This window comes from Triticum aestivum, chromosome 4B (assembly GCF_018294505.1).
Source record: "Triticum aestivum cultivar Chinese Spring chromosome 4B, IWGSC CS RefSeq v2.1, whole genome shotgun sequence".
Classification (NCBI taxonomy): domain Eukaryota; kingdom Viridiplantae; phylum Streptophyta; class Magnoliopsida; order Poales; family Poaceae; genus Triticum; species Triticum aestivum.
This window is the reverse complement of record NC_057804.1, coordinates 322,175,176-322,201,966: the sequence shown is the minus strand read 5'-3', so window position 1 is coordinate 322,201,966 and position 26,791 is coordinate 322,175,176. Positions and strand designations below refer to the sequence as shown.

The window sequence follows — 26,791 nt, the reverse complement described above, 5'->3', positions numbered from 1 at the left end:
GGATTCTACGAGAGATCTCAACAACGCTTGCTCCACAACTCGATTGGCCTCCGAGGAATTCTTGCTCTGAATACCAATTTGTCAAACCATGCATCACCGGTGGATTTCAACAGATATTCATACACATGTATCTCACAGTTCTAGCTACAAGGTGTTGGAAATATGCCTTCGAGGCAATAATATTGTATTACTATATTTCCATATTCATAGTTAAGAGTTCATATTCCATGCTATAACTGTTAGGATCCTAGAATATGCGATTTAGTGGAAAACTCATACGCACGTGTGGAATGATAAACGGTAACAATAGGTTCCCGATCTCGCCTCTAAGACTGGCTCAAGTGTTGTTGGTGATCACGTTTTTCGGATCTTAGGATATCATTAAGTGTAACGACAATCCTAGAACAACATTGAGGGTATGATGTTAGAAGAACGATCATATTGAATCGACCAAATACTTGTCTGTTATACTATGTGATTATATCGTCTGAAATCATCTGGTATAACACAGAGTGTTAGCATGAGTTTTAGTTCCTCGGACCATGAGAGTGTCTCGGTCACTTCCTACCAGACGGTGGGCTTTGGGGTTGCTCAAACGTCATCTGTAACAAGGTGATCATAACGTCAACTTTCACGCACACCGGAAAGTTTGACAAGTGACTGGACAGCTCGAGAGTGGGATTTGCTCCTCCGATGATGGAGAGATATTCTTAGGGCCCTCTCGGTGTGACGGCATCCATCATCGGCTGGCCAAACACAGGTGACTACGTCACGGGGATGCCGGAACACGTCAACGAGAAAGAACAAAACCGGTAACGAGAGCAACGGTATAGTGAGCATGGTGATGACTCAAGAGGATACCGATGCACACCGGGTTTTGTTAAGTATCGTGAAGCAAAGGGAACATCACATGATAACCAAAGGTTCACTCGAATATCATTCGTATAATCACAGCGACCGATATGGATGTCCATGGTTCCGCTATCGGTCATTGAACGAAAAGTTTTCGTTCATGTCTATGGTTTACCGAACCTAAGGGGTCACAAGCTTAAGGTAATCACGATCTACTGAGTGTTAGTAGGACGAGAATGATGAGAATATATTTGTGGAATTGTTTCATTAATATCCGAAATAGCTCCGAGAGGTTCCGGAAGCGTTTCGGGGTCACCGGAAGGGTTTCGGTGAATATTGGGTATTACCGATTAATATTTATAGGTGGAAAATGTTTCCGGGGATGTTAAATTATATAAATCATGGTCTAAAAATGTTTAGAACAAATATATATTTAATTTAATATCAATGTGAGGGTGATGTTCTTGCTATGCTTCCCCCGAGTGTTGCTTGGGTTCAGTTCATTGACGACATGGTGTCGCTTTCTACAAGGTTCTGACAATCTCTCAACTCTGGTTGTAGACGATTTGCTAACAGTTCCTTGGGCTTCACCATAGTCAAGAATAGTGAACCGTCGCGTACGCAAGAGGGCGATGAAGATGGATGATCTTCTAGGGGGTCACGTGTATTAGACTTAGTTTAGTGTGGGGGAACGAGATTTTTAATTAAGTCTCTTCTTTCACACACCACGAAAGTTAATCTGGCAACAAGGATTATCACTTTATGGTGTGCATGTAGGTAGTTAGGTTTATTCGAAAACCCTAGAAGCCACATAATTAAATTTGCCAAACCGATTAGAGGACGTCTAACTTGGTTTTGCAGGGTTTGCATATGATGTGGTATAGCCTTCGTCAAAATAATGAGTTTATGTATGAGATGGTTATATGTTGTAATGTTAAGTGGCCTACGCGTCACGGCATGATGGCTGGAGCCACGAGATTACCACCTTAATGTAAGTATCATAGAGATAGGTTACAGGTGATGGTGGCAAGACGTACATGGAGGACTCCGACGAGGAGAAGGTGTATCAAGGCGCGAGACGAGGAGCTATAATTTCGTGCCACGGTGGAATTTCAGATTTCTGGTGTCACGGCAACGTTTTCTGAAACGGTCGACAAGGCAACGTTTTTGAAACGGTTGCCACGACAGCGAAATATTGGTTGTCACATCGCTTCAACTGGAGATTGAAGATGATCACGGAGAACTCCTGGCGCCCAAGGCCATACCATATCATGCTATTATGAATTGCCTGAAATGTTTATCCCTTTGTTGTTTGCACCCTTTGATTGCGCAGTAGTCAATTGTTAGAGTGATCTCTCACAGTAAATATCAAGTTAAAAGGTGCTCTTCCCAGTGTTGCAACCGTCTATAACACGTAGCGTTCCGGAGTGCGTCATGTCCACATGAGTACAAACGGGACGTGAGGTGTAAGACGAAGATGGTTAGACCATGTATGCAGATAGCACTTAGTTGTCTTGAAGTTCTGGTAGAATCGTTCTGAGCTCGAAGCACAAAGCATCGAAAGATGAACAAGAGTCATATGGAGATATGGTCGGCAAAAGTTTGCGTACCGTTCAAAATTCTCGTCATCAGTGATGTCCACATCAATGGCTGAGAACTAGATTTGGATCTTGAATCACTCACTATCAATTATGAGAGATATTGATTTGAGTGGGAGCACAATTATGTATTAATTAAGTTTAATAACTAGTGCAAATTAATTATGAATAAAGCCTATGTGTAGTTTGCATTATAGTTGTAGAACTATGGCTCACGGTTCTGTTAGGAATAAGCAACTTGTATTCCCATGAGGCCATAGGCCGATATATATACATGTACAGGTGTGGAACATATGCAGGAAACCCCTTATACAACGGGATAAATACAAAGGGGTACATGACTTATATTATAACTCTAACACCCCCCTCAAACTCATGGTGGATGAACAACACTGAGTTTGGAGAGATAAAAGCCATGTTGTGCTCTAGTCTGGGCCTTCTTCAGGAAATCCACCAACTGTAACTCGGAAGGCACATACTAAAGAGCAATAACCTGATCCTGCACACCAGCGCGCACATAGAGAGCATCAACACCAATATGCTTGGTGAGCTCATGCTTCACAGGATCGCACGCAATGCTAATAGCACCTGTACTGTCAGATAAGAGCAGAGTCGGTGTAGTGACAGAAACACCAAAATCCTGAAGTAACCACCGTAACCAAATCACCTCTGCCATCAAAAGAGCCATTGCTCGCAACTCAGCCTCGGCACTCGAACGGGAAACTGCAATCTGTTTCTTCGTCATCCAGGCAATGAGAGAACCACCAAGAAAAACACAGTAAGCAGAAAGTGAACGGCGATCTGAAGAATCACTAGCCCACGTAGCATCCGAATAGGCCTGAAGCTGTAAAGAACTGGAGCGAGGAAAGAATAGACGGTGAGAGATCGTGCCTCGAAGATATCGAAGAACACGAAGGAGATGACTATAGTGAACCGATGTGGGAGCAGAGACGAACTGACTCAGAATATGAACCGGATAAGAGATGTCCGGACGAGTGACAGCTAGATAGACAAGACTGCCAACAAGATGACGATAACGCATCGGGTCAGGGAGAGGATCACCATCAGTAGCACGGAGGTGAACATTGAGCTCCATAGGAGTCTCAACAATGCGCTCGTCAGTAAGAGCAGCACAAGCAAGAAGATCCTGGATATACTTTTCCTGGGATATAAAAAAGCCATCAGAGGTAGAAGAGACTTTAATCCCAAGAAAGTAGCGAAGAGGTCCAAGATCAGACATAAGAAACTGCTCGCTAAGACGGGCCTTTACAAAGGCACTATACTCGGGGTCATCCCCAGTGATGATCATGTCATCAACATAGAGAAGAAGAAGAGTCCGACCACGAGGAGAAAGGTGAATAAACAATGCTGGATCATGAGCACTTGCTGAAAAACCAGCGGCAGTGACCACAGAGGCAAAACGCTCAAACCAGGCGCGGGGGGCTTGCTTAAGGCCATAGAGAGAGCGACGAAGACGACATACCATGCCATTAGGAACAGAATACCCAGGTGGTGGCTGCATGTACACCTCCTCACGCAGCTCACCATTAAGAAAGGCATTCTTAACATCAAGCTGAGATATAGACCGGTGGCGTGCAGAGGCAACGGCAAGAAGTGTACGAACAGTGGTCATATGGGCCACAGGAGCAAAAGTCTCGTCATAATCACGACCATGCTCCTGCTGAAAACCATGAGCCACAAGACGAGCTTTGTGACGCTCAAGAGAACCATCGGAGCGAGTCTTAACCTTGTAGACCCACTTACAAGTAATGGGACGGACTCCGGGAGGAAGAGAAACAAGATCCCAGGTACCAGTGCGTTCAAGAGCAGCAATCTCCTCTGCCATCGCAAACTGCCATTCAGGATGAACAACAGCCTGACGATAAGAAGTCGGCTCAAGAACAGCAGCACCAACGGTGGGAAATCCAAAGCGATCAACAGGCGGACGAGGACGAGAACGCAAGCCATAAGTAGGCTGAGAGGAAGATGATGACTCATCATCCACAGGTCGTGAATGACGAGTGTAATGTTGAGGAAAAGATGGAACAATAGAAGGAGGAATCGCCAAGGTAGAATCGGGGGGTGGCGACGAAGAAGTCACCGGAGATGAAGGTGTAGAATCCAGTGACATGCTAGGCGAGGAGACCGGGGAAGATGGTGGCTGCAAATCGACTAGAGGTGGAGAAGCAGAGGGAGTGGAACGAATAGGCACAGGCTCAACGGGGGTGATAGGTGAGTCAGGAAAAGTGAGGAAAGAAATATCCTCCACTGAAAAAGTCGAGGAAGATGGGCGTGGGTAGAAGGGACGAGACTCATCAAAAGTCACGTCTCGAGAGATACGCATCCGACGACCGATAGGATCCCAACAACGATAGCCATTATGCTCATCACTGTAGCCTAAGAAGACACACTCAACAGACTGAGCGGTCAGTTTGGTGCGTTCGCGAGGGGCAAGAACATAGCAAACACAACCAAGCAAGCGAAGCATCGAATAATCGGGAGAACGATCAAAAAGACGCTCAAAATGAACACCACCCTATAGAGCAACGGAAGGCTATATATTGATAAGATAGGTGGAGGTGGAGACGGCCTCAGCCCAAAAATGAGGCGGGAGAGAGGCAGCGATCATCAATGCACGAGCCGTCTCAAAAAGATGTCGATGCTTTCGCTCAGCCACACCATTCTGAGCATGAGCACCAGGACAAGAGAATTGAGAGAGAGTTCCTTGCTCAGCAAGAACACCACGCAACATCTTAGAGATATACTCGCGAGCGGAGTCAGCACGAAAAACACGAATGGGTGAAGAGAACTGAGTATGAACCATGGCAGCAAAACGCTTATAAATAGACAACATCTCACTACGAGAAGTCATGAAATAAAGCCATGTGTAACGGGAGAAATCATCTATGAAAATAATATAGTATTTATGACCACCTTTCGAAGCGAAAGGAGCCGGACCCCATACATCAGAATGGACTAAATCGAAAGGACGCTTAGACACTGACTCACTATGTGAATATGGTAACTGAATCTGCTTGCCAAGACGACAACCCTAACACTCTAAAGAGACATCTCCTGAGACAGACCCCAGAAGACCTCGATGAACTAAAGAAGACAACCGAGAACCACACAGATGACCAAGTCGATGATGCCACTGCTTGAAGGAACCAGTAACGGAGGCGACTGAAGCGGAGGAACTGGCGATGGTGGTGGCAGCGGAAGGAACATGAAGCCAGTCCAACTCCCAAAGACCCTGAGAATCACGGCGACGAGGGCCAGCCCCAACCAGAGTGTGCGTGCGACGGTCCTGGACAGAACAAGAGTCAACGTCAAGGATGACGCGACAACCAGAATCAGTAAGTTGACCAGCAGAAAACAGATTCATGGTAAGTCGAGGAACATGAGCAACATCAGGAACAGAATAAGGAGTGAAAAGATTGCCTCTACTAGCAACAGAAAGTGGAGTACCATCAGCAGTGAAGACATGAACAAGAGAATCCAGCGATCGAAGAGAGGACAAAGTGGAAGAATGAGAAGACATATGAAAAGAAGCTCCAGAGTCCAGAACCCGTGGGGATGTACCTGGCTGTGTAGAGGGCGGTTGCGCAGGGCGGGAAGCATCAGTCACAGAACCAGCAGTACCCGTCGAGGAAGAACCTGAAACCGCGAGCAGACGCTTAAGTCTCAGAATATCCTGCTCAGTCAAAGCAATGGCTGAAGTTGTCGAGGTAGATGACGAAGTCCCTGAAGATGATGATCGCGCCTTGCGCAGGTGTTTCCTCTTCATGTAGCACTGGGACTCAATCTGACCATCATTGTTGCAGTAGTCGCAATGTGGACGGGGGCGACCTGAGCCTCCAGAAGGAGTAGGCAAGAGTGGCGGAGCACTCGAGCGAGAAGGGGTCGGTGCAGCAGGTGGCGTGGAAGAAGACCGAGTAGCGAGCACAGAGGGAACCTCCAGCAAACCAGCACCACGTAAGCGAGTCTCCTCGGCACGAATCTCAGAAAGCGCCTCCATGAGAGAAATACGGCCACGAGCAAACAACTGAGCACGCCGGGGCTCAAATTCCTTACGGAGCCGAGACAGGAAAGTCATCAACAGTAGTCACCCTGCTGAAGAGCATGCTCCTGACGGACCACAGAAAGGTATAGGGCATCACCAGAGGGCTCATAGCGCTGACGAAGATGGGTCCACATCTCAAAGACAGTAGGAAGACCCAGAAACTCAGAAGCAAACTGAGGCAGAACACTAGCAGTGAGAACATCTGCAACACGAGCATCATCATCAAGCCACTGGGTGTAAACAGACAGAGCACCATGATACGTTTGAAGAGCCTCCTCATAAGCCAAAACCCTCTCATCATAAGCATGATCGGCAGCCTCATCATCAAGCTTAGCCACATCCTTGGCGGGCTGATTAGCATCCGTAGGAAGAACCAGTGGAGTCGGCAGAGTAGGGACAACCGGAGGAACCGGACGTGGCGGACAACAGACCGCGCTAGAAAGAACACCCCAGAGACGGATGCCACGCATGTGAATGCGCATGAAGCCAGTAAACTCGGTGTAGTTAGTACCATCAAAGATCACCGGACAGCGAGGGACAGCAACATAGCCCAATGCAGCAGACAATTTTTTTTTGGGCGGAGATCCGAAATCAGCAGAATCGGGAACGGGATCGGGGAGCGGCAGGCAGTCGATCTGAAGAACCGCAGGGGCCCGGCTGGAGAGGAGATCGGGGCCGGATGGAGAGGAGAACGGGGCCGGCAGTCGATCTGGAGATGAGCCTGCTTCGAGCGCCTGCGGGAGAACAGGGGTAGGGTCGGCTGTCGATCTAGAGACGAGCACCCTGCCTGCTTTGAGCGTCTGCGGGAGAACGGGGGCGCCTACGAGAGTCCTTCGAGCGAGCGGCGGGAGAGGAGATCGGGGGCGCCTGCGGGACGAGCCCCCTGCTTCGATCGAGCAGACGGAGAGGAGATCGAGCGGGGTTGGAGATCGATCGGGATGTAGAGACGGATCAAACGCACGAGTTGCAGCGTGCAAAAAATTGACCTAGCTCTAATACCATGTTAGGAATAAGCAACTTGTATTCCCATGAGGCCATAGGCCGATATATATACATGTACAGGTGTGGAACATATGCAGGAAACCCCTTATACAACGGGATAAATACAAAGGGGTACATGACTTATATTATAACTCTAACAGGTTCCACCTTTGTTGTTGAAATTGATTGACTGTTATTTATCTGGTTGAAACTTTATGTTTGAGAGGATCGTCCTCTAAAAGTGCCAAGAAGGATTTTGTCCTACTGCATTTTTACAATACTCTCTTGTTGATGCTGTGGATGACGAGACTCACGTTCTTCAATCCAAAAGCTAGAATTGCATTGTGGTCTGCTTGCTTCCGAGAAACCCGAACTTCATAATGTTTGGGATAGTTATGTGATATTTTTGGAACTGAAAATTGTTTTCAGAAACAAACAAAGGTTAGAAAAATATGCGATATCTAAAGAAGTGTTTTGTTTGCAAATTCTAGATAAGTGTTCAACTATGTTTAAGACTGAAATGCGTAAAATCTGGAAGAAAGTCAGTCATGTGTTGACAGTGAAAACTTGTAAAGAAAGAATAGAACCAAAGGATGTAATGAGACTTACACGCCTAGGGAAGTTCAGGGCTCACGCCACTCTTAAAGTTGTTGTTTCTTCTGAGAGTAAGAGAAATATTGAAGTAAAACTATAAGAAGTAAAAGGCAGGAAGAAAAGAAGACTGGAATGTCCAGCTCAAGTAAGAATGGCATACAAATTATGAGATGTAAAGGTGGTTGGTCAAGTAAAGTGTAGTTCTTTGGAAATATGATCAATTTGTTGATCACTGATTCTTCGGTGTTGTGGTTAAAAGGTTAATCACAAGGATATCGACTCGATTGCATATTGTTGCAAATCATTGCAAAGAAACTCCAAACGGCCTAAATGACCAACATATAATGAGGTTAAAATATTTTGATGGATTGTAAAAGGTTACAGTAAATTTATCGGTGTATTTCCCCTGTATTTATTATCATAATTCATTTTAGAGTTTTTTTACACTCTAGCCCATTGCATAGAAGTTGCAAGGAGGTTGTTCATGACAAAACAATAGTTGTTGGATGTTATGAAGGAGGTTGTTGATGACAGAACAATAGTTGTTCGATGTTATGAACAAAAGGGCATACTCTTATTGTGAATGATATGTATATTATGAATATTGATAATAAAATTGAACATCCATAACACTGACGCTAAATGCCGCAAGACTAAAAGAATACCACATCTGTGTGGCACTGCATTTAGTCACATTGGAGAAACCAACATGGAGAAATTTCATAGTGATGAATTTTGAAGTCATCTGATTGAGAATCATCTAACACTTGCAAGTTTCGTCCAATTAGTGAAGTAAACTAAAATGTCGTTCGCAGGCCATAAAGAAAGAGCAACAAAAATAATTGGAGATATGCATATCGATGTATGTAATCCAATAAGTGTTGTTGCAAGCAGTGGATTTATCTATCTTCAAGATGACTCAAGTAGATATTTATATTTACTAATTGAAAAATAAATATGGATCTTTTGAAGTGTTTCAAAAGGTTTTCAGAATGAAGTAAAAATTATTGTAACAAGAAAATTATGTTTCTACAATTGGATTGCAGAAAAGAATATAAATTTAGCGAATGTCTGATGAGCTATAAAAGAATTTTATAGCTTGCACCTCCTAGAAACACTACTGTTATGACCGGCGTCTCATATAGCCGGCGAAGGCCCAATGCCACGTCTAGTTAGGGGCTTAGCCCAACTTATCTTTATTTTTATTAGCACTTCAAGGATTATATAAACACTTGTAAGGCCACCTTTTGGAATTAAGCAATAAGTCATAACTATTGCCCGGCTCCCTCAGGTGTCGGAACCCTAAAACCCTAGTCGCCCCCTGCCTCAGCCTCCTCTCGTCGCGCGGCCACGGCGCCAACTCGCCGTCGCCCACGCCCAGCCCCTCGCCATCCTCCTTCCATCCCTACAACCTAAGGTCTAGACCTGGTAGGATCCAAGCTCCTATCAATCTGGTATCAGCTGTCTCGGGATCGATCATGTCTGCACCTCTTCCCACCACCACACTTCCACCGCCGCCAACCACCACCACGCCGCCGGTCACCACCGCGGCTGGGGCACCATCCTTGTCAGGGCCGGTGTCTTCCGCCGCCTGGACGCCGCCACTCGCCGCCCCCGCCGTCTACACCCCGGAGGAGATGACAGCTGCCCTCCGGGACCTCGCCCAGGCGGTCGCGTGCATCCGCACCTTCCTCGCCAGCCCCTACGGGCCACAGCCGGCAGGGCCCTTCGCCACCGCGTCGCTGCCGCAGTTGCCGCCGCACCCCTCGGCGACCCCCTTCGCTCCGCTCGCGCAACAATTGTCGTGGCAACCGCCACCCTCGGCGCACCTCGGCGCCTCCACCATATAGCCACAGCAACGGTCCCATATCGCGCCCACCGTGGCGCTGCCGCACGAGCAGTTGCAGCCACCGCCGTCCGCGGCCAAGGGCGCCCCAACGATGGCGCCGAGGGTGCCCATCCACCAGGTCCGGTTTCCCCCATCGCCATCACCGCTACCGGCCTGGCTCGCCGGGTCCCTCGAGCCGGTCTACATGACAGCATCCAGACAGCCTCCCCGCCGGTGCCGTCCTCCGCCATCCAATTCGGTGGGCCCTCGGGCTCCGCCGACCCCTACGGCGGCGTCAACGGCCCCCTGTTTCAGGATGGGCCGCTGATGCCCACCTACTCGGCTCTGTCGTCCTCACTGCTTCGCACCGATGAGGTGTACCCCTCCGTCGTCCACGTCCAGACACCGCGCTTCTCCAAGCTCAAGTTCGCCACCTACGACGGCACAGTGGACCCTGAACTGGCTCAATCAGTGCGACCGGTTTTTCAGGGGGCAACGCACGCTCGCGTCCGACCGCACCTGGGTCGCCTCCTACCACCTTCGAGGCGTCGCACAGACATGGTATTACGCCCTCGAGCAGGACGAGGGCGGCATGTCTCCGTGGGAGCGTTTCCGCGAGCTTTGCCTCTTATGCTTCGGGCCACCGATACGCGGGAGCCGGCTGGCGGAGCTTGGGCGCCTAACCTTCACCTCTATGGTGCAGGACTTCGCCGACCGCTTCCAGGCTCGCCAGTGGGCCGAACTCTTTGTTGGCGGTCTGCCGGATCATATCCACGTGGACGTGGAGATGCGGGGTCCACAGGACCTCCAGACGGCCATGTACTATGCCCGCGTCGTCGAACGGGCGCAGTGGCCATGCAACAGGCGTCACCGTCCCGGGGCGCCCAACAGCCCGCCTGACCGCCACCGACACCACCAGCGGCAGGCCGTCCGGCCTAGGCCCCCGCGCCGCCCAACGCTTCGCCCGCGACGCGCCCCTTCCGTCGACTCACCCCGTCCGAGTAGCTCGAGCGCCGCCCTCAGGGGTTGTGCTACAACTGTGACGAACTCTACGTCCTGGGCCACGTTTGCTCGCGCCTGTTCTACTTGGAGGCCGCGGACAACATTGAGGAGGACGTCGCTACCACCGGGCTGGGCGACCCGGCCCTTCCGTTGGCCGACGAGCTTCCGCCAAGGCCGGCCCAGGCAAACGCCCTCGTCGTCTCCCTCCATGCTCTCGCGGGCATCCGGACGGAGAAGACTATGCTGCTGCCAGTGACGATCCATGGTGAGCGGTTCCTCGCACTCCTAGATACGGGCTCCACCCATAACTTCCTGCCCGGAGCCACCATGGGCCGCCTGGCGCTGCAGCCGACCGGTGGGGAGCAGCTACGCGTTACCGTGGCCAACGGTGACCGTCTCCTGTGCCAGGGTATCGCTCGACATGTCCCCATCATCATCAATGACGAGCACTTCAACATCACCTGCGTCGGCATTGACTTGGGCTACTTCGACTTCATCCTCGGTGTCGACTTCTTGCGAACTCTGGGTCGCATTATCTGGGACTTCGACGCCATGACGATGATCTTCTGGCGCCTGGGTCGCCGCATTCGGTGGGAGGGTGTTGGCGGCGCCTCCCCGGCAGCCCCTCAGCCCCAGTCGACGGCGGCCGCCATCAACGCTGGGCATCCGCTGTTGGCTAGCCTGTTGCAGCAGCACAGCGACCTCTTCGACGAGCCGTAGAGCCTACCACCGGTTCGGCCCTACGACCACCGCATCCACCTGCTGCCGGACAACGCTCCTGTCGCTGTGCGGCCGTACCGCTACCCCCAGCTGCAGAAGGACGAGTTGGAGCGGCAGTGCGCGGTCATGCTTGCCTTGGGCATCATCCAGATCTCGACCTCGCCATTCTCGGCGCCGGTTCTCCTCGTCTGCAAGGCGGACGGCACGTGGCGCTTCTGCATCAACTATCGTGCTCTTAACGCCAAGACACTCAAGGACAAGTTTCCCATTCCGGTCGTGGACGAGCTCCTGGACAAGCTACACGGGGCACGCTTCTTCACCAAGCTCGACCTACGTTCGGGATATCACCAGGTGCGTATGCACCCGGATGATGTCGCGAAGACGGCCTTCCGCACTCATCACGGCCACTTTGCGTTCTTGGTGATGCCCTTTGGCCTCTCCAATGCGCCGGCGACCATCCAGGCTTTGATGAACGATGTCCTCCGCCCCTACTTGTGCCGGTTTGTGCTTATTTTCTTTGATGGCATTCTTATCTACAGTTCATCCTGGGCGGAGCATCTACAGCACGTGACCACTGTCTTCAACGAGCTTCGGGCGCACCATCTGCATCTCAAGCGCTCGAAGTGCTCGTTCGGCACGACATCGGTCGCCTACCTCGGCCACGTCATCTCGGCAGAGGGCGTCTCTATGGATGCCAACAAGGTGGCGGCTGTCGCGACGTGGCCAACGCCGCACTCACCACGGGCCCTCCGCGGTTTCCTCGGCCTCGCGGGCTACTACCGGAAGTTCATCCGAGAGTTTGGCCTCATCGCGGCTCCCCTCACGTGCCTTCTCTGCCGAGACGCCTTCTCTTGGGATACTGAGGCGACTGAGATGTTCACGACCCTCAAGCAGGCGCTCACGACGGGGTCGGTCCTCCAGATGCCAGACATCGACAAGCTCTTCGTGGTGGACTGTGACGCCTCGGGCATGGGGTTTGGCACCGTCCTACATCAGGGTGACGGGCCACTCACGTTCTTCAGCAGGCCCTTCGCAGCGCGCCACCACAAGCTCGCGGCCTACAAGCGGGAGCTCATCAGCTTGGTGCAAGCGGTGCGCCACTGGAGGCCATATTTGTGGGGGCGGCCGTTCTGTATTCACACGGATCACTACAGCCTCACGTTCTTGTTGGAGCAACGCCTCTCCACCGTGCCGCGGTATCAGTGGATCAGCAAGCTTTTTGGCTTCGACTTCACCGTCGAGTACCGTCCGGGCCGCCACAACACTGTGGCCGACGCACTGTCTCGCCGCGACGCCAACCACGACACCGACACCGACGGCCCGCGGGCGTGGCCCTCTACATCCGCTCCGGGCCCTCCTTCACCCTCATCGACGACATCCGTCGGGCCACTGCGAGCGCTCCGGATGCGCAACTCCTTCGGCAGTGCCTCGACGCCGGCGACCTGGAGGAGTCGTGGCGCATGGCGGATGGCCTGCTCCTGCACGGGCGTCGGCTCTCCATTCCGGATCACGGCGACCTCCGTCACCAGGCCCTGCTGCTGGGCCACTCGGCAGGTCACGAGGGCATGCAAAAGACCCTCCACCGTCTCCGAGCAGATTTCTACATCCCAGGCGACCGGGCGCTGGTGCGAGACTGGGTGCGGTCTTGGGTCACGTGCCAGCGCAACAAAACGAGACACTGCAGCCAGCAGGACTACTACAGCCCCTTGAGGTGCCCTCTCAGGTCTGGGCCGACATCTTCATAGACTTCATCGAGGGCCTTCCCAAGGTGAGCGGCAAGTCCGCCATCCTCAAGATGGTCGACCGTTTCTCCAAGTATGCACACTTCATCGCGCTCTGCCACCCCTACACTGTCGCCTCCATGGCGTGTGCCTTCTTCGACGGCATCGTCCGCCTTCACGGGTTCCCCTCTTCGATCGTCAGCGACTGTGACCTGGTGTTCATTGGTCATGTCTCGCGGAATCTCTTTCGGATAGCGGGCGTGAAACTGCACCTGAGTACGGCATTCCACCCCCAGACGGACGGCCAATCTGAGGTGGTCAACAAGGTGATTGCTCTGTATTTGCGCTGTGTTGCAGGTGATCGTCCCCGGGCTTGGGTGGACTGGCTCGCGTGGGCAGAGTACTGCTACAACACCTCCTACCACTCTGCCCTGCGCGCCACACCTTTTGAGGTGGTCTATGGCCGCCCTCCACCGCCCATCTTGCCGGTTGACCCCGGGACGGCCCGCACGGAGGTGGCTGGCAACCTTCTCCGCAGCAGGGACGAGATCCTTGCCGAGGTGCGCCAGCGTCTTCTCCAGGCCTAGCAGCTGTCCAAGAAGTACTACAATGGCCACCACCATGAGGCGGAGTTTGCGATGGGCGTCTGGGGGTGGTTGCGGCTCCTTCACCGCTCTACGCAGTCGTTGGATCCGCGTGCTAAGTGCAAGTTGGGCCCTCGCTACGCAGGCCCATTTTCGGTGGTGGAACGCATCAGCAAGGTCGCCTATCACCTTCAACTTTCGCCCGGCACGCGCATCCACAACACCTTCCATGTGGGCTTGCTCAAGCCTTTCCGCGGCGATCCACCCGTGGCTGCGCCGACGCTTCCTCCAACCTCCGATGGACGTCTTCTTCCGGGCCCAGCAAAGGTGTTGAAGGCCCAGCAGCGCCGCTGCGTGTGGCATTTGTTGATCCAATGGCAAGGCTTCCGGAGGAGGACGCCACTTGGGAGCAGCTCCAGGAGTTCCGCCAGCATTTTCCAGACTTCCAGCCGGCGGAGGCCCAATGCCACGTCTAGTTAGGGGCTTAGCCCAACTTATCTTTATTTTTATTAGCACTTCGAGGATTATATAAACACTTGTAAGGCCACCTTTTGGAATTAAGCAATAAGTCATAACTATTGCCTGGCTCCCTCAGCAGTCGAAACCCTAAAACCCTAGCCGCCCCCTGCCTCCGCCTCCTCTCATCGCGAGGCCACAGGGCCGACTCGCCGTCGCCTGCGCCCAGCCCCTCGCCATCCTCCCTTCCATCCCTACAACCTAAGGGCTAGACCTGGTAGGATCCCAGCTCCTATCAAACACTACTGAGAGTAGATTGTTTTGAGTAGATGCAATCAAACTATGTATGACATGGTGAGATCAAAGATGACATTAATTATTTCACCAATATACTTTTAAAGTGATGCTTTAGAGACTGTGGCTTTTACACTGAAAAAGGAGCGCCATCAAATTTATTGAAATAAGTGCTACTTTGTAAGTTATCCCAAACTCCTCCACTACGCCGAGGCAAAGTGTTGCCATAGAGTGCGGAAGTTTTGAAGATGTTCTCTACAAAAGAGCGAGTGGGGGACAGTGCAGCTCGACAAGATTGCGGAATCTTCATAATCAGCTCAAAGAAAAGAAACACGGGAAGTAATTCTAGAATTTCTTACTGCGACTGATACAAAAGCCTCTACATGAGATATAGAGACTACGATCGAACTTGCAGTTGAACTATATAGGTTGGGAAAATTCGTGCAGACCTTTGTGGTATGCAGACGAAATATTGTTGGGCAAACAATGAACCTATAAATCACAGAGAAGCGTTGATGGGCCCTGACTCCGAAAATTGGCTATATGCCAACATAATCCGAGATAGTATCCATTCACATAATTCAAGCTTAGAACTTGATGAACCCTTCGAAAGACTTAAGAGTCTAAAGAAAGTAATGGATCTGTAAATTGACAAAGATAAAAATGTTTTATAATACTTGACTTGTTACAAATAGTTTATGACAAGATCAAAGAATTCACTATGACGAGATTGTGTCATCATAATAATACTTTAAGTCAGTTCGGGTTAAACTAGCAATTATTAAATATTTCAAATATGAAATAAAACAGATGGATGTCAAAATGATACCCATGAGATGGAAATAGAACCAAGGTTGTATGTTTGATACGATCCAAGGTAATTTTGTCGATCCAAAGGATGCTAGTAAGTATGCAAACTTCAAGAGGTCCTATAATGATCTGAAGCAAGCAGAGTGGAGTTGGAATCTTCGCACTGATGAAATGGTCAAATAAATTGATTTCATCGAGTAAAGCGAAGATGCTTGTATTTACAAGAAAGTAAGTGGGAGCATGATAATATTTCTAAACACTATATGTACATGACATATTGTTGATTGGAAGATATGTAAATTTATTGACACACATTAAGACTTTACTGAAACTAGTTTTTCAGTAATACTTAGGCAATGAATAGTCTTGGTATTAGACATAATGACCTATGGAGATAATATTGTCTAATCGGACTTAGCCAAGATACATATTGACAGAATACTAAAGCAGCTTAGTATGTAAAATGTCAAGAAGAGTTTCTTGTCAATGTCAAATGGAAGGAGTCGGTATCCTGAAATCCTGAAATACTGATGAGCGAGATATGATTTCAACTACACTTGTATTCCATGTATGTAAACAATCAAATATTTCCAATACTCCAAGTTAGTTGTAAGTAAAAGTTACTAGTATGGTCAAATTGTTGATCATAGGACAACAATAAAAAATATCGTTAAGGATTAATGACATGTTTCTCGCACACGGAGAAAATGAAGAGATTGTTGTAAGGAGTTACATCGATGAAGGTTCGTTGTAAGTAGTATATCGATAAAATCTTCATCTGTGCTCCAAGTGATTTATGGTGGCATAGTAAGTTGGAATTGGTCCAAAAAGTTATTGTGGTGAATTCTATAACAGAAGGCTAAATATATTATTGCTTTAGAAACAAAAATGAAGGGTGAAACAAAAATGAAGGGTGATGAATCGGAAGTTCATTCATGAGCTTGGTATTGTTTCTAGATGATTGTATCATTGGAACACTTCTTAATAGTGGTTCCATAACTCAGTCTAATGAATCAAAGGTTCTACCAGTGATTCAATATATATACAAAGCCGGTTTCACACAAATTATGAATTCGTATGAAAGCATGATAGATGCATAGAAATGTAATTGATACACGTAGATCTGAAGTTGCCAGATCCAATAGACGAAGTCTATACCACAAGCAAAGCATGGACTGACACCAGAATGCCATTGGTGTAGAAGTTAAAAGTGCTAACAAGATTATTGACTCTAGTGCAAGTGGGAGACTGTTGGAAATATGCCCTAGAGGCAATAATATTGTATTATTATATTTTCATATTCATAGTTAAGAGTTTATATTTCATGCTATAACTGCTATGATCCTGGAATATGCGATTCGGTGGAAAACTCATATGCACGTGTGGAATGCTAAACAGTAACAATAGGTTCCGGTGTCGCTCTATGACTGGCAAAAGTGTTGATGGTGATCACGTTTTCCGGATCTTAAGATACCGTTAAGTGTAACGAGAGTCCTAAAACAACAATGAGGGTATGTCGTTAGAAGAACAATCATATTGAATCGACCCAATACTTGTCTGTTATACTATGTGATTATATCGTCTGAAATTATCTGTTATAACACGGAGTGTTAGCATGAGTTTTAGTTCCTCAGACCATGAGAGTGTCTCGGTGGGCTTTGGGGTTGCTCAAACGTCATCTGTAACAAGGTGATCATAACAACAACTTTCAGGCACACCGGAAAGTTTGACAAGTGACCGGACAGCTCGAGAGTGGGATTTGCTCCTCCGACGATGGAGAGATATTCTTAGGGCCCTCTCGGTGTGACGGCATCCATCATCGTTTGGCCAGACACAGGTGACTATATCACGGGGATGCCGGAACACGTCAACGAGAAAGAAGAACAAAACCGGTAATGGGGGCAACGATATAGTGAGCATGGTGATGACTAACGAGGATACCGATGCACACCGGGTTTTGTAAAGTATCGCGAAGTAAAGGGAACATCACATGATAACCAAAGGTTCACTCGAATATCATTCGTGTAATCATAGGGACCGATATGGATGTTCACGGTTCCGGTATCGGTCATTGAACGAAGGGGTTTCGTTCATGTCTATGGTTTAGCGAACCTACCGGGTCAAAAGCTTAAAGTAAGCATGATCTACTGAGTGTTAATAGGACGGGAAGTGATGAGAATATATTTGTGAAATTGTTTCATTAATATCTAGAATAGTTCTGAGAGGTTCCGGAAGGGTTTCGGTGAATATCGGGTAATACCGGGTATTACCGATTAATATATGTAGGTGGGAAATATTTCCGGGGATGTTAAATTATATATATAATGGTCTGAAAATGTTTAGAACAAATATATATTTAATTTAATATCAATGGGCCTAATAAAGCCAAGAGGTGGAAGGAAACTTGGGCCATGAAGGACCAAGTGGAGGTGCCCCCCCCCCCTCCTATTGGGGGGGAAGGGGGGCGAATCCTACTTGGGGTGGGAGTTGGACTCCCCCCATGGCTGGCACACCAAGGGAGGCTTTCCTCCCTTTGTGGTTGCCCTCTCCTCCCCTCCTAACCTATATATACTAGAGAATTTCTCCCTGTTGGGACACAACTTTTGGAGCCTCCTCTAGTTGATCTAGTGCATGTTCTAGTTGGTCCTAGTTGACTAATTAGAGCAAGCCCTGGCCACCTCTAATCCTCATAATTAGAAGCCCCGTGTGGTTCCAAACTCCTCCCTCTAATTCTTCGTCGACGATAAGCTCTGAACGGCGAAGCGCTGCCGGATCGTGAAGACCGCATGCTGGCAACCAAGTAGAGAGGTCGTGCTTTCGGTCTTCTGTTCGAGGGATCGTTCGAGGGCGGTTCGCGAAATCTTCATCAACGTTCGAGAAACTCCAAGGACAATCTACACCGACTCGTCTATTTCCGTTGCACTCCCGAAGTCGGTAATGATCGTTGATCACAACCCGTTATGCATCTTCATATTGTTCCTAGGTGATTGTAGGGCGAAATTTTTTTTTGCTTTTTCTACTACGTTTCTCAACACAAGGCCGGATGAAGCTGGCAAATTATGTATGAATAGAGTAATATGTCTTGTCACAGAGGCAAAATTGGGGAACATAGAATGATGAACCCTAGCCACAACCCAACTGGTTATATAGGTAGCGGGGTCAGGAATAATACACGGTAAAAATGACTATATTGTTACAGTAATAATCAAGCACGGGGCAGTCAAGGCCATCGAAGGAACATAGATAGTAGAGGCTTTGATCTAGCAAAACGATAACTGAATAATTGACACCTACGTTTCAATATGTGACACCATAGTCTATTACTTTGAATACCTAACACTAGGACCGTATGACAAGCACAACAAAGAAGGGCATTGGCTAAGCAATGCACGGCACTGCAGACAGCGATAACGCGACGACGCCAAGCCAAACCATAGCGTTATGGTATTGCACAACTACACGAATGAAAGGGGCAAGGTAGGTTGCATGCGAGCGTGCATGTAGATACCAGGGCCAGAGGTGTCCAGTAGTGGCACTATGGCAGTGACCAAAACCCGACAACAAGGTTAGAAACTTGGAGATGGCATCTCCAAGAGAAAGGGTTCAAGGCCATGGCTCAATGGAAGTTATAAAATCAGTGCTAACCAATAGAAACACGATTTATTTTTCTTATTCATTTTTATAAAAGCCTTGGATTCATTCTAACACGTTCGTGCGTGAAATTTGATTCTTGATTTAATTTAGTTTTATATACTATACTAGTGAATGGACAATTTTGAATTGGCTGTTCAAAGTTGTACTAATTACCGTGGAATTAAGCTGATGAAGCCATACAATGAAGCTATGGGAGTCATTGAGCATTGCTTAAGAAGATTGACAAGCGTGACCAAAAAACAGTATGGTTTCATGCCTAGGAGGTCGATCCTGGAAGTCATTTCTTGGTTCGACAACTTATGGAGAGATACAAGGAGCAAAAGGACCTGTATATGGTGTTCATTGACTTGGAGACGACCTGCGATAAGATATTGCAGAATGTCATATTTTGGGTCTTGGAGAAACACAAAGTCCCAACAAAGTACATTACCCTCATCAAGTAAATGTACGATAATGTTGTGACAAGTGTTTGAACAAGTGATGGGGACACTGATGACTTCCAATTAGAATAGGACGGCACCAAGGGTCAGCTTTAAGCCCTTATCTTTTTGCTTTGGTGATGGATGAGGTCACAAGGGATAATATCAAGAGATATCCCATGGTGTAATGCTCTTTGCGAATGATGTGGTGCAAGTCAGAAATAGTCGGATGGGGGTTAATAGAAAGTTAGAGATGTGGAGACAGACTTCAAAATCGCAAAGTTGTAGGCTTAGTAGACGTAAAATTGACTGCATGAGGTGCGGTTTCAGTTCTACTAGGCACGAGCAGGAGGAAGTTAGCCTTGACGGGCAGGTGGTACCTCGGAAGGACACATTTCGATATTTGGGGTCAATGTTGCAGAAGGATGGTGATATCGATGAAGATGTGAGCCATCAAATAAAAGTTGGATGGATGAAGTGGCGCCAAACTTCTGGAGTTCTCTGTGATAAGAGAGAGCCACAAAAGTTAAAAGGCAGGTTTATAGGATGGCGGTTCAACCTGCGATGGTTGCTTAGCGTTGAATAGTGGCCAACTAAAAGGCAGCATGTCCAACAGCTAGGTGTAGCAGGGATGCGCATGTTAAGATGGATATGTGGCCACACAAGAAGATTCGGGTTCAAAATGATGATATACTTGATAGAGTTGGGATGAGAGATCGGGGTAGACCAAACTTGACATGGAAGGGGTCCGTAAAGAGAGATCACAGATATAAAGGACTGGAATATCACCAAAGATTTAGCCATGGACAGGGGTGTGTGAAGTTAGCTATCCATGTGCCAGAACAATGACTTGGTTTCAATATCTTATGGGTTTCAAATTATTTGCTGGATAATTTTCAATTGCATCATACTTCTTGGTACATTAATACTATCGAGTCCACCGCCAAACTTTTCATTGCCTATTATCGACAATATAAACAATACAATAATCTACAAAAGGAACAATGATTTGCAACGACACAATCAACACATAATTTGAGAATATTTTCAAGTAGGATACTGGTGTAACCATGGACCCGTCATTATTCATGAAATTCTATATAAAGGACCTGAACTAAATTTTAATTTGTTCAAAATGAAAAAAAACTTCTTATATCCCTCCCAATATACACACGTGTTGTGGCCTTGCATGCATAAATTTATAGGCACTTTTCAGAACTCTGGAAGTATTCTACTGTACAGTATTTCATCTAGTATGTGCTAAATATCTTGCTTCCAATGCTTGTAGGGACTAGGGAGTTGACCGAGATAGTTCACTGGATGGAAATATTTGGGTCAATCATTCTCATGTTAATGTCACATAATCAGGCACAAAAAGAAGAGGATGAAATTATATAAGCAACTAAAACCAACTATAGAATATGCAATGGGAATATGATTGTTTTAAAACTTATTAAGTTTTCTGCAAAAATCAACAATTTTCACAAAGAACACAAGGTTTTTATCTAAATGCATACATTGTTACTGCATGAGATGCCATTTCGGACAAAAGTGATACCTCTCGTCACGCCAGAAAGAGTTTGTATCTAATTCTGGCAGCACTAGTGTAGCATTCATTATTCGTGCAGCAACAACAGCATTACATATCTACAAAAACAGGATAATATCAACCTTAATTTTGTTACCATCAATCATATAATCATAGTAACTCCAGCGATTTAGTGCTGGTGGTTTTCGTCCCATAGTTCGTCTCCAAGAATGGTGTTGGACAGTGGGTTTCCCACTAGTGCGTTGAACCCGTATTCTCGTTTTCACCTTCTTTTTTTTACTTTCTGTTATGGAAGTTACAGAAAATGTGGAACCGGGTTCAAAAAATAGCAAGTATTGTGATCAAACATGCTTCTTTAGAGATAAAGGGAGAGCTTATTCATTAATCACCGCGGTACGTTGTTGGTTCAAGCCACCATTGCATCGGACACGCAAGTACCCATTAGTCTCAGACTCAGTTGGTGGAGCTGCAGGTACATTAATTAACTTCAGCATATCCACTTTTACCATCATTTGCTAAGAATATGACCGTCAACTTCCAGAGAGGTTACAGAGATGAACATACGAGGCCAATATGATCGTGGTGCAGAAGAAGCTCTCCAGCCATTTGAATTTGCAGTTCTCCACAACTTATTTACATCAACATCCTTGAATAATAGCATCGATGTTAGTATAAGAAATCATTTCATTGAGAATTCAAATACACAATGCACATATTGTCATTGTAATAGTCCACATGCAATTAGTCAAAATCAGCTTATCAGCCCACAAACTAAAATGATGCATTTCAAAAGGCATATTGCCACTAAACAGTATTTATTTCTGATACTATTGTTTATCATTAGAATAGAATATTTTAAAATGCAAAGTCATCCAGTTCGCCACTAGGAAATACATCCTCGTGAGCAATCAGAGAGTCCCAATGATTTCCACAGAGAAGGTAGTAATTATTTCTAACCAATTTAAATGCATTTGCATTGTCTCCAATTATATCATCCAAATCCACAATAAAATAATAGCAGCAACCATATATATCTTTTCTTGCGGGTCACCAACCATATAGATCAACTGCACAAAATAATGAAAGTTCTGGTAAACACACTATCCTCCTCCACCGGTCCCTCCCATCGTAACAACGATCGTTCACATACTTTTCTTTTGCAGCGGCTTGGAGTTCTTCGACCCCCAAGCCTCAGAGAAATGCCCCACCACCATCTATTGATCTTTCCCCAAAGCAATAAAAGAAATATTAACAAAATACCATCACCATTTCCTCGCTCATAAACAACACGAAAAATAACTTGAACAAATACCCTGTTGAATAGAAGATGGGGAGAAATTCCGTAACATCATCTAACTAATGCAGCAGTTGCATCCCCAGTTGGCCCGCAAACAGCACAAGCATATCGTGTGCTTCCATTGCCATAGAAATAGCCAAGCAGATCAAACAATACAGCTAAGCTACACACCGGTAAGCAAGCACGGTCCAGAGAACGCACCTGGGCCTTGTAGGAGGTAAGGGTGAGGTCGGTGGAGGAGGACCAGAGCCAGATAGTGCAAGTGACGAGCGCCGCCACGGCGACCAACAGCCGCGCCGGCACGCGGCGGCGGCGGAGGGACGCCTCTCCAGGACCCCTACCGGAGAGATCACCGAAAAATTCAGCAAAAAATTGAAACGATAGAGGAATATGGCGAGGGAAAGCGGTGCTCACCTGCGCATTGGGATCGCGGGGTTAGGTTTCGGAAACAGATGGGGGATTGGGCACGATATGCGCTAAGATCTGGGAATCGGAGGTCTGGGAGGGAGCGGGAGTTGAGAGTGTGTCCTGCGCGCGCGGGTAGGTGAAACGTGGGATGTGAGGTTTTGTTTAGGGCCCTTTTCTCCTTTTTTTTTCCTGAAATGGAAAAGCGGCCTTTTTTTCCAAAACCGCTCGTTCAGAGCGATTTCCAAGCGAACGCTCAATTGGCCATCCGATCGTCATATTTGGGAATCGTTCGCGCGGGAGCAAAGGCCCGCGGGGGTTTTCTAAGGGTGTGCATTCGTTTTTTTTGGTTTGCTTCGGTTTTGGTTTTAGGTTTATACGGTTTTTACACTTCGGTTTATACAGTTTTATACATCGCGGTTTCGGTAATAACCATTTACATTCGGTTTGATTTGGTTTGATTTTGGTTTCGGTAATAACCATTTACTTTCAGTTCCGTTTTAGTAATAACCAAATTAACCAAAGTTAACGCGAACTTTCGAGCAACACATGGTTTGACGACGGACCGAAAAACGGCAAAAATAATTGACAATAAAAAAAAGAAAACACTAGCACCTCTAAGTGCACGAAAATACACTTAAAAGCACAACCACCGATAATACATACTCCCTCCGTCTCATAATATAAGAGCGTTTTTGGCACTACATTAGTGTTAAAAACATTCTCATATTATGGGACTGAGGGAGTAGTTGATTAACATTATGTTTTTTTAGAGGAAGTTGATTAGCAGTAAGTAACGTGACCTTTTTTAGTAGAACAGTATGCGAGGTTAAAAAAAGAGTGGTACATACATTAGTCGTTCTAGGCTCAGACTCATGAATCACGTGACACCTAAATTGAGTATAAAAAACATAAAGCCGGTGAGAGATTTGGTGCATGTTACGGTCCCATGCTCATTTCCTATGCATGCAAGTTTGCATAAGCCGTGGTGAGGGATTAATAGTTTAGTACCATCTCGGTTGTGCGTGGAGAATGAAGTACGAGCACAAGTTATAAAAAGGGGTCCAGTGAGACAGATAGTTTGGTGAGTGCTAGCTCCAAATTTAAAAGAAAGTTGAGGGTCGATGGATCGGGTGAGCAGCCGGTTTTCTGACTTTCTTAAAAAATGGTTGCTCTGGGATGTTTTCTGGTTCTTTTCATTTTAACCAAATTAATTTGTTTTTAGACCGGAAAACCTGAAATGAATTTGGCTTGTTGTTTTGCAAACTGAAACAATAACCATAACCTGGAAAAATCGAAATTCGTTTTCAGTTTGGGTTTTTCATTTGGTTTTTGGTTTTTGGTGCAGTTTTGCACGCCCCGAGGCATTTCCATCCCCTCAACGCTCGCTTATTTGCGTGTCTCATCTCCTCCCCACACCAGTGTAGAAATATTTACACATGATCTTAATTAGTGACACGTGTTTTTCAATCCACAAAACTGAACGCCTGGCCAATTATTTAGCATAGATCCAAAAAAATGGCTTCCAACCAAACGAGAGCCAAAGCAATCTCTCAACGTCCAAAACATTGGTAGGGTTGCTCCTGACCGTGATCCAAATAGACCCTATGCCATTTGTGTGTGGGTCCAACAGCCTGCCCAGTCGTAGATATTAGTGGTGGTGTGTCAAAAGAGTCGACACGTTACTGACTATGTATCTAGCATGACGTGGGCTATATGGCCACATTGATGGTTCCTTTCTCGCCTTGTTTCTGGGTTGTGTTTTTAGGTCCGAATTATTTGTGGCGTGGGCTGCGAGTCGCATGTCGCTACCTCGGCCATTATTTTACCTAGGTAGAAACCTAGCCGCACACTGTTTATCTTCACTCACCTCCTCCCTCCCTTTTCTGTGACCAGCCACTGCTCGATCACAGCCTCTCCTTCCCCTCGCATGGCGTGCCATTACACCTAGCATTCTCGTAGCCAATCGTGTCCAATTTGTCGTGTTCTTATGATGGATATACTAGATCATTATGGCGCGCGTTGCTGGGCCCTTTCATTTGTTCGATGAAATGGTAGGACTTTTATAAATATACATACGCATGGAAAATACAATTAAATTCGCATAACTTATCCGTACAGTATGAACAATAAATAAACTTAATCAGAAGATAATATATTCCTTCTCAAAACATGCATTGATTCTTATTTTAACTTAAATTGCCACACTAACAACAAATATTTCCAAAACCATACAAGCAGACACGAAAGAAACACATATTAATGACACTAACAACATAATAAGCAAGAGCAAAAAAAAAGGTGATCGGTTTTCTCCTTTGTAGTACCAAAACATCTTTAGTAGACACAACTTGCTTATTCGGATACCACACATAACCACTTAACATCATAGAAATTTCTAGGGGAACATCATGTCACCATTCAGCAAAACAGAATTGCCTAGCTCGGTTCCATAGCAAGGTAAGAACAAAGGTTTATCATCCACATGAAGAAGTGACAATCACCAATCTCGTATTCTACCTGCAATAGGTCTTCCTGCCCAAAGATTACATTTTCATCAGTTGGTGACAATACCATATAACCATATTCCTAAATGATTTTATATAATAGACTAATGTTTATAGTGAAAATTCTTGTAGAAGTCTTGTTATATTACTTCCATGAGAGATCTTCATGTAGAAGTCATGTAGTTTGGTGACAAAATATAATCCGTACCTTCTGATTTAGCACTAACACGCAATAAGTGCCTATCAATTTTCTTATGTTTGTGCATTCTATTACTTCCATCAGAGATCTTCAGGGCATCCTGAAAAGAATAAAATATGTGTGATGTGTCGCATATGCAAAAAAATTAGTTTATCAACTACTTTGTAAGATATATTTTCATCTAAAACATATACAAGTAGGAAAAAATTGGAAGGGCGAATGCAAAGTTATGAACCAGATAGCTATTTTCATTGCCATACACAATCTAAGATGGAAAAGAGAGTGCCCTACACTGTATTGTCATGTTTAATTTTAAATCTGGAATAAGGCATATTGTAAGCTTGCACTAAGCACTTCAGCAATAACAAATGATTGTTTCCTTCAACTAAGTGACAATGATCGTATGCATTGCTTAATCATGCATTGAAAAAGCTAATCACTCACTTGCCTAATGGAAGTAGGCACCGGTGTAGAGACACCTTGTAGGATCAAAATTATGTCTACAAGGGGGTAGACTACTTGACCAAATAAAAATCTATAATTTTTCCAATTTTAGTTGTGGGCAGTTTTTAACAATTAGCACAAGCCAAACAATCAACCTACACATGCAATTCTAAGAGTATAGCAGCGAAAAGTAAAACATTGCATATGAAGGTAAAGGGAAAGGTTTTGAGAAATCAAACGCAATGGAGACACGGAGATTTTTGGCGTGATTCTGATAGGTGGTGCTATCGTACGTCCATGTTGATGGAGACTTCAACCCACAAAGGGTAACAGCTGCGTGAGTCCACGGAGGGCTCCACCCAGTAAGGGTCCACGAAGAAGCAACCTTGTCTATCCCACTATGACCATCGCCCACGAAGGACTTGCCTCACTCGGGTAGATCTTCATGAAGTAGGCGATCTCCTTGCCCTTACAAACTTCTTGGTTCAACTCCGCATCTTGACGAAGGCTCCCAAGCGACACCTAACCAATCTAAGAGACACCACTCTCCAAAAGGTAATAGATGGTGTGTTGATGATGAACTCCTTGCTCTTGTGCTTCAGATGATAGTCTCCCCAACACTCAACTCTCTCTCTCTCTCTCATATTTGGCTATGATAGAAAGATGATTTGAGTGTAAAGCAACTTGGGGATGGCTAGAAATTAAGATTCTTGTGGTAGGATTGGAATGTCTTGATCTCAACACATGAGTAGGTGGTTCTCTCTTAGAAAATGTATGGTGGAAGTGTAGGCACGGTTTGATGGCTCTCCCACAA

The 26,791-nt window shown here is 46.6% G+C and overlaps 2 protein-coding genes across 2 annotated transcripts in view; both read right to left on the bottom strand.

Moving 5' to 3' along the window:
- LOC123092087 (O-fucosyltransferase 1) overlaps positions 1 to 22,996 on the bottom strand; it is a 61,834-nt gene extending 38,838 nt beyond the window's left edge. The window contains exons 1-5 of the mRNA XM_044513769.1: positions 22,837 to 22,996; positions 22,624 to 22,759; positions 21,690 to 21,771; positions 21,515 to 21,591; positions 21,135 to 21,223 (exon numbers count right to left, since the gene is read on the bottom strand). Coding sequence (XP_044369704.1) covers positions 21,135 to 21,223; positions 21,515 to 21,591; positions 21,690 to 21,771; positions 22,624 to 22,759; positions 22,837 to 22,844 — 392 coding nt within the window. The 5' untranslated portion in view covers positions 22,845 to 22,996. The remainder of the gene's footprint in view (positions 1 to 21,134; positions 21,224 to 21,514; positions 21,592 to 21,689; positions 21,772 to 22,623; positions 22,760 to 22,836) is intronic.
- Positions 5,506 to 6,510, bottom strand: LOC123092090 (uncharacterized). The gene is made up of 2 exons (XM_044513771.1): positions 6,033 to 6,510; positions 5,506 to 5,757 (listed from the first exon to the last, which is right to left on the bottom strand). The coding sequence occupies exons 1-2, from the start codon at positions 6,466 to 6,468 to the stop codon at positions 5,711 to 5,713; spliced, it is 483 nt and encodes a 160-aa protein (XP_044369706.1). The 5' UTR covers positions 6,469 to 6,510; the 3' UTR covers positions 5,506 to 5,710.
- Positions 22,997 to 26,791: the final 3,795 nt, after the last annotated feature.

Excerpts from the sequence above, each read along its gene's own strand:
- LOC123092090 (XM_044513771.1), bottom strand. The coding sequence starts at position 6,468 with ATGGAGGCGCTTTCTGAGATTCGTGCCGAGGAGACTCGCTTACGTGGT. Across the intron at positions 5,758-6,032 it reads ACCGCCCTCTACACAGCCAG|GACCGTCGCACGCACACTCT; the intron begins GTACATCCCCAC and ends TGTTCTGTCCAG.